We start from the raw sequence: 7,709 nt of genomic DNA, 5'->3' as shown, positions 1-7,709 counted from the left end.
GAAGAAGGGTCTAGGCCCGAAACATCAGCCTTCCTGCTCCTCTGATGCTGCTTGGCCTGCTGTGTTCATCCAGCTCTACACCTTGTTATCTCAGATTCTCCAGCATCTGCAGTTCCTACTATCTCTAAAAGGATTTCCAGATGTCCAATAACAATGATCTCAACATGCAGGGAGACAGCCAATCACATTGCAGGATTCTCACAGACAGCTCCCCAATTTAAAAGCACAGTATTTAATTATTTTCCAGACAGCGATCACAATAGATAAATTCTAATTTTATTTTTAAAAGTTTATTATAATGGAGCCATTTAAAATCCCATAAATATATAATGTCTTTTTATGGCCTGTGAGACTGTTTGGTAAGAGTTATTAAATCCCCGATGAACTTCATCAACCAGTTGTAATTTTTTTCAAGTGTTATACAGTAAGATTAACATTGTAAGAGTGATAGAATTTCATTGATTATAATTTAGACAGCAGCTCAACAGTGCACCCTCTGGAGAAGCATAGAATTACAGACAAGAACATACGGTCGCCACATGATTCTGCATGTTAGTGGACTTTACAAGTTCCTGGATTTACAGTTGCCTCTTAACAAAATGTGGAGGACATTTGAATGCAGTGTTCAGCCATCAAGGTAACTATTTGATTAGTGTTTTTCAAATTTGTCATATCCAGAAGTGTGTGCCTGCATCCACTCATTGGCCTGCAGCGTGTGAGTTTCCCTTGAGCTTAACCACTTTTCCAGTGGACATGTTGTGGCTGGTGGGTTACAGATCACTCGAGAAGTCTGGCTGCTGTAGGAACATGCACTTTCACATACAGGGAGCGCTGATTGGTGACGGTCGAGGCTCCAACATTCTTTCCATCGTGTTTGACCAAGAATCTCTTCTACTCCTACAGCCTGCCACCAGAGTGTGTTGGAAGAATTTTCAGATTGACCAACTGGCCATGCTCTGAACTCCCCTTCTTTGCCATCAAGTCCTGTGGTTGGGTTGAGATAACACAAACAGTGTGTCACAAGACCTCTAACCATGGGCAAAAGGAAAACAAAAATTACCTGTGGCATCACAGCACTCATTACAGAAGTGGACTACTCATCAATTCCTGGGTGCACATGACCTTGGAGTTTTTGACAGATGGCCACACATTTTCTCTGTCTGCTCCACAAATACTCCTTGGGTTTATTGCCCCCAGACTTGCAATCCCCAGTCTTGGCTGGCCTTGGACATTACCATGTCTCCAGTGCCATCTGTGCCTTTATGTCCACATGAAAAGCACCTCACAATGTGCTTTTCTATTTATCTGTGGTGGAGTAGCCATCAATGGTGAAGGATATGCATGATTTGTGCAACACTGCTTCCTCATGCTGAAGCTCCATCTCTGAGGACTACCCTGTCTTCGACCTCAACTCTCACTGTTCCTCTGGACAAGATGAAGGACATATGTCATGTCGGTGACAGTAGGATCAGTTCCTATCATTTTGCTATCACAATGCCGGTGATAATGGTTCTCCAGCAGCCAGGAATCAGACAGCTCAGTTGGCTAGTTTGAGATGCAGTGTGATACCAACAGAGCAAGTTTAATTCCTGTCCAAGCTGAGGTCAACATGAAGGCCCTGCTCTCTCAATCTTTGCTGGAGACGCGGTGACTCTCAGGTTAAATGAGCAAGCAGCCTATGGGACTGTGGCAGCTTACAGTTTTCATCATTGACAATTAGGGCTAAATGGAAGTGTGATCATTAATGCTTTTGCCCAGTCTCTATACCAATCCATCTCACCATCAGTGACAGCCTGACATTGGCTCCATCCTGCCAATTTTCAGTGCATCCTCATGTATTGGCAGGTTGGCCAAGGATGCAGCTCCATTCCAAGTTTTCCCAGAAGCTGTAGCCTCTCTTCTCCTGCAATCAAAAAAGGCAGAGAGTTAGGACTTGTAAGGCCTTTGATCAAGACATGGGCATGAGATTTGGTGGCTAGGGGCTGGTAGTACTGCGGAGTGGGGAGCATTGGGTCAGCGATGTCTGTCAAAATAACATTGAGGGAGGAACCTTGACAGAATTTTTTCCCCAAAGTGCCACACTGTGTTCTTCAAAGGATATCTGTTCTGAAGTCTAAGGAGCTGAGAGTTGCACAGTGCCTCCTTCCTGGCACTCAGGAGGTCATGTTCTGAATGTGCTCCACAACCTTGACCTCAGTAGAGCTGCTCATCTCCTCTGCAACCTCTAGTTAAAATTAGTTTTGTGAGGCTGATTGGCTTCTGCCTGTTATCCTCTGGGGGGTGGGCGGAGGATGGGGGGAGCCAATCATGATAAATTAATATATAATTAAGAACATAGGAACCAGAGTAAGCTATTCAGCCCCTCAAATCTGTCCCACCATTCAATTAGATTATGGATCATCTGTAGCCCAACTCCATGGGCCTTAGGCCCGTATCCATTAATTTTTGCTGAACAAAAATTTATCTGTCTCAGGTTTAAATTAATAACTGAACTTGCATCTACTGCCATTTGTTGAAGACAGATCCAAATCCCCGTCACCCTTTCATGTGTGGAAGTGCTTCCTAACATCTTTCCTAAACAGTCTAGCCCTAATTCTCAGACTATAACAAGATTTGAATTTTCTAAGCGTTTTAAAGTGAGATTAACAGTGTAAGGGTTAAAAAAACATTCTGGAGAAGCATATAATAACAGAGAAGAAGCTCTGATTTCCACCTGATTTTGCACACATGTGGAGTCCACAAGTTGCTGGATTTGTACTTTCCTTTTAACCAAACATGAAGGACATTTAACTGACCACCTCCTTCAGACAGCACGAGAGCCTTCTCCATCTCCAAACTAATCACGTTATGAAATAATTCCATAGAGGCCAGTATCCCATCACCAAGTCCCCCTTCATTTACACAATGAGAGTCCTTGACACTGATCCAACTCCCTCAAAGCCAGCTCTCAGAGTGAACAAAACCTCTGACACTCCTGTTTATTTCTGACAGCCAGGGCTCCCTGATTGGGCCAGATTAACAGCCCCAATCAGGGAACTCATATTCTGTAAGGTCCATCTGGCTGACCTTGTTATAATCACTACACCTTCAGTTTCCTACATCTCGCTGAGTTAGCCATCCCACTCAGTGCTGTCAGTCAGTGTGCTACCAGTGCTCCTACAAATAATGGTCATTCTCCTTTCCACTGCTTCATCCTTTGGATGGCAATTCTGTAAGGGATGCTTAATTGTTTAGCCTCCATAAAAAAAAATCTAGAAAGTCCACTACTCATGGGGCATGTTCCCAATAGTCTCAACCTTGCATTAAGAATGGTATCTATAATACTCTGTTCATTTTTACCGGTTTCCTCCCCATTCAAACCCTAAGTAATGCCAGGCACAAAACGGCACCTTCAATTGCGAATCTAAATGCTAAAAAAAACTACTCTCAGTTAATCAGAGCACAAATGATTCACATCATTATGGCCAGTTTGAATCTGACTCTAGCTATGAGCCAGTATAATGCATTCTCCCCTCCCCCAAGTATATTCAAAGCCATGTATAGAACAAGGCAGCTTCAGATTATCTTCTTTTCTGATTTAATTCAGTGTCTGTATAACATTATTGGGAACTGAAACACATTGTATGAGGCCAGTTTTAAATTGGAGTTCCACCATCAGAGCTACCTTAACAAAAATAATCAGTCAATAAGAATTTTATATTTCTGATTCTGAGCTCTGTTTAACAACTGACAAAATGATCCAGTCTGACTTAAATAGTATTAAGGAAGAATAGAACTTAAGTATTTAAGTTTAAAAACCAACGTATTCTTCTACCCAGCATATCTTGATGGGTTATTGCAAGTTGCAGGCTCATGAATAATCCTTCATTTTTTAAGAAAGGTGGAATATTTAAGATCCCTAAAGTCCCAATAACTCTTCTGAAGGATATAAAAGACAAATTCAGTCTGAGGCTGGAAGCACTGGGGGAGGGGAGAGGGTATATGGGTTGAAAATCTCAGACAAGTAAAATTTCTGGAGGAAGGGGAAAAAAATGTGGAATTTTCAAGAAGCCATTCAGATTAACACAGACTCCCACAATGCTAACAAGCTCATATGGAAACTTTGGAAAAATCCAGTCACTTTTTGCTTTTATTTGGCAGTGAAGAGAAAGGAAAAGAAAAGTAATCTTGCATATATTTTGCACATTTCATGATGTTATTAAGTCCCAAGGTACTCTCCAGTCAATTAAGTATTTCTAAAGTATCCTTACGATGCAAAAACAGGCCCCTCGGCACATTGAGTCCACATCAACCCTCTGAAGAGCATCTCACCCTGACCCACATCTGCCCACCCTATCCTTGTAACCCTGCACCTCCCATTGGCCAATCCACCCAGCCTCGACATCCCTGGATACTGTGGGCAATTTAGCATGGCAAATCCATCTAACTTTGGACTGTGGGAGGAAACCGGAGCACAAGGAGAGAACCCAGGCACACACGGGGAGAATGTGCAGACTCCACACAGACAGTCGCCCGAGGGTGGAATCCTTGGCCCTGTGAGGCAGCAGTGCTAACCACTGAACCACTGTGCCACCAAAATGTTGTAATTATTGTCATTAGAGGAAACACAGCAGCTATTTTGTGCATGGCAAACTCCCACAAACAGAAAAGTTGACCACGACCAGTTTTATCAATGTTCAATCGGGAATAAATATTTAGCTTCCCTGAACTTGTCTGAAATAATGCAAAGGTATCATTTATGTCTCTGTTTTCATGCTGTATGACTCGATGACGCATTGTCCACCTGAGAGGACATATTGGTCTACACAATGTAATCTATGTAATTCTGCACATGTACAAACTGCTGAGATTGTTATCATTTTCAGGATAAAAATGACTAGTCCAGTAAATCTGGACTAGTGTCACAGTTTGATGATCTACCCTCAGATCTGCTTGACTCTGATCTGTGCTCGTTGGTCTGATCTTTAATACATTTGACACTGGGTTGAGTGAAACTTCAGCTGGTCACCAGCCCTAGATAGCAACTGACAACATCTCCGATTGTACAGTGCTCCCCCAGCGCTAAAGTGTCAGCCTTGACCCTATCTTCTTTTTCCAGGAATAATACTAAAAGAATCTTCAATCTCAAGGTTAGGATCCAAAAAGTGTGGGAATAGACGCTTACTGACTAGACTGTTCAAAAAGCCGAAGTGGTAAAGAGGAAGAGGGTTCAAAAATAGAGTGAAACATAATGCTGCTACAAGGAGGAGTAAGAAGGAGAGAGATGGGAAAAGTTAATTATTAGGTCAATGCAAAGGGACATGGGAGTTGATTTGCAATTTGCAATTTTCTACTCACTAGCGGTATAGATCAGCCATCAATAATGGAAACTGCACATCTGCATTTCTATTAGAATTATGTGACTTTTAGAAAAGATGGGCAAATGAAAAACGAAATAGATGCTATTTCAATAAGATGCTACGTGTAAAGTTGTTATGCAAAGTTAGGACTCATAAGATTAAAGGTGATAGTTTAATGAATTGTGTATTAGTCAACAGACAGAAAACAGGAAAGAGAAATAAATGGGTAATTTTTGGCTTAGTAAGCTGCAAGCAGTCAAATGCCACAAGGATCACTGCTTAGAGTTATAGAGTTGGACAGCATGGAAACAGATCCTTTTGTCTGACCAGTCCACGACGATCATGATCCCAAACCGAACTCATCCCACTTGCCTGCATTTGGCCCATATCCCTCCAAACATTTCCTATTCATGTACTTATCCAAATGTTTTCAAATGTTGTAACTGTACATGCATCCGCCACTTTGTGCGGCAGTTCATTCCATATACAAACCGTTTTCTTTGTAAACAAGTTGCCCCTCATGTCCTTTTAAAATATTTTTCCTCTGGCCTTAAAATATGCCCCCTTGTTTTGAAGTTCTCCACTCTAGAGAAAAGAGCCTTGCTATTCACCTTATCTGTGCCCCTCATGATTTTATAAACTTCTATAAGGTCACCCCTCAACCTTCTACACTCTTATTATAAGGTTGTTTTGTGTAAGATGAGAAATTTTTTCTAAAAATCCATTGTGAATCTTTGGAGTTCTCTACACCAGAGTATATAGATTCTCAGTCAAAAATGCATTCAAGATTTACATTGAGAGATGGTTGAGAATTAAGAAAACCTAGGGATAAGGGAATGAGGTGAGAAATGAAATGAATATTGCAGCTCGGGCACAATTGAGTGGCTTAGTAGGCCTGAGGGTCTGGATGGTTTATTCCTGGCATTTTTTTTAAGTTCTTTTGTAGATTCTAATATATTATTAAACAATACGCAGCACAGTTTTGCGTAAAACAAATCTGCACTATATTCCCACAAGTCTGTTTTCCAACTCATTGCAGATGGAAAACTGAAGAGACACAAGTGGAAGGGAAATAGTCTTCCCTGTGGCAAGTAATACTGTCTACATAGAAAGTCTAATGCTTCAAATAGATTTCATGTAGTTAAGGTTCTTTTTCAACTTACATATGAAATTGTACTGCGTTGATGCTTTGGAGGAAAGAAAGACTGCAAAAAGAGAACAGTAAAATTAGCAGCAGTCATCTCTGTATAACAGTTGTTCCCTTAGGCATTTAAGTTCATTTGAGTTAAAGAGACACTTTACATTAAAGATGGATGTAATTTCACTGTAAATTCATCTAAAATACTGTTCATGTAATTATGTAAAGACTAGTATAAATCTGGGGCAATGTTAAAACTATGGAGTTGCAAAGGAAGATCATGTTCTGATGAAAAGACATGGACCTGACACATTGAGTCAATTTCACTCTCCACAGACACTGACAGACCTGCTGAGTATTTTCTGCATTTTCTGTTTTATATTGAGTGAAAGGACATCAGCGTGGCAGTAATGTCCAATCATTGATCACTTTACTAACTATGACCTTATGTAAACTTGCCTATTCTCAATTTTATACTCGTGGATTTAACACGATGAATAAATATGTGCTTAGTACTGTTGTGTAAGAGTTGGCGCTTTCAGGGGAGGGGAGAAAAGGTCAACTCTTGAAATGGGAGAGAAGGAAGATCATTCATGCAGCAATCATTGCAACTTCATTTTAATCAAAATGATCGCAAAAGGTTGACTCAATTACATTTCAGGGATGGGTGATCAGAAGGGTAATTGGTTAGAGGTCCCTTTTTTTTGACAGTGCATCAATGAACACACCATGATGGGTTAACACTGTAGTATCAGAGACAGAGATGAATACTGCCAATATAAAGGATGGGGAAGTGGTGAAATCAATAATGAGAAAAGAAAGCAAGGCAAATAGATTCAATTATCTTTTGTAGAAAAATAAAGCTTTAGTTGAGCAACACAGTTACAAATAACCTTATTTTTATTCTTTAATGAGATGTGGGCACTGCCATTTGTTGTCTTCTAAATGCTCTTGAACTGAGTGGCATACTAGGTCATTTCAGAGGGCAACAGTAGTGGTTTCCTTCCCTTAAAGATATTAATGAACTAGATGGGTTTTTACAACAATTGACGGTCATTGTCATGATCAATATCATTGACATATTCCTGATTTATTAACTGATTTTAAACTTTTCCAGCATTTGAACCCATGTCCCCAAAACATTAGTCTAGGCCACTGGATTATTAGTCCAGTGACATTACCACCATTACCTCTAGAATGAAAAACCATCTAACCAGAATGTGCTCCAGCTA

General features: G+C 40.6%; 1 protein-coding gene and 1 long non-coding RNA gene across 2 annotated transcripts in view; both read right to left on the bottom strand.

Moving 5' to 3' along the window:
* actn1 (actinin, alpha 1) overlaps positions 1-7,709 on the bottom strand; it is a 69,268-nt gene that overhangs the window by 45,590 nt on the left and 15,969 nt on the right. Inside the window, exon 3 of the mRNA XM_048600449.1 lies at positions 6,503-6,544. Coding sequence (XP_048456406.1) covers positions 6,503-6,544 — 42 coding nt within the window. The remainder of the gene's footprint in view (positions 1-6,502; positions 6,545-7,709) is intronic.
* On the bottom strand, positions 614-6,544 carry LOC125483669. The gene is made up of 3 exons (XR_007262615.1): positions 6,503-6,544; positions 1,781-1,903; positions 614-984 (listed from the first exon to the last, which is right to left on the bottom strand). It is a non-coding gene; the product is annotated as an uncharacterized LOC125483669 (long non-coding RNA).

The sequence above is a fragment of the Rhincodon typus genome, chromosome 8, assembly GCF_021869965.1.
Source record: "Rhincodon typus isolate 14 chromosome 8, sRhiTyp1.1, whole genome shotgun sequence".
NCBI lineage: Eukaryota > Metazoa > Chordata > Chondrichthyes > Orectolobiformes > Rhincodontidae > Rhincodon > Rhincodon typus.
The sequence above is the reverse complement of the archived record's forward strand: the minus strand, read 5'-3'. Positions and strand labels throughout refer to the sequence as shown.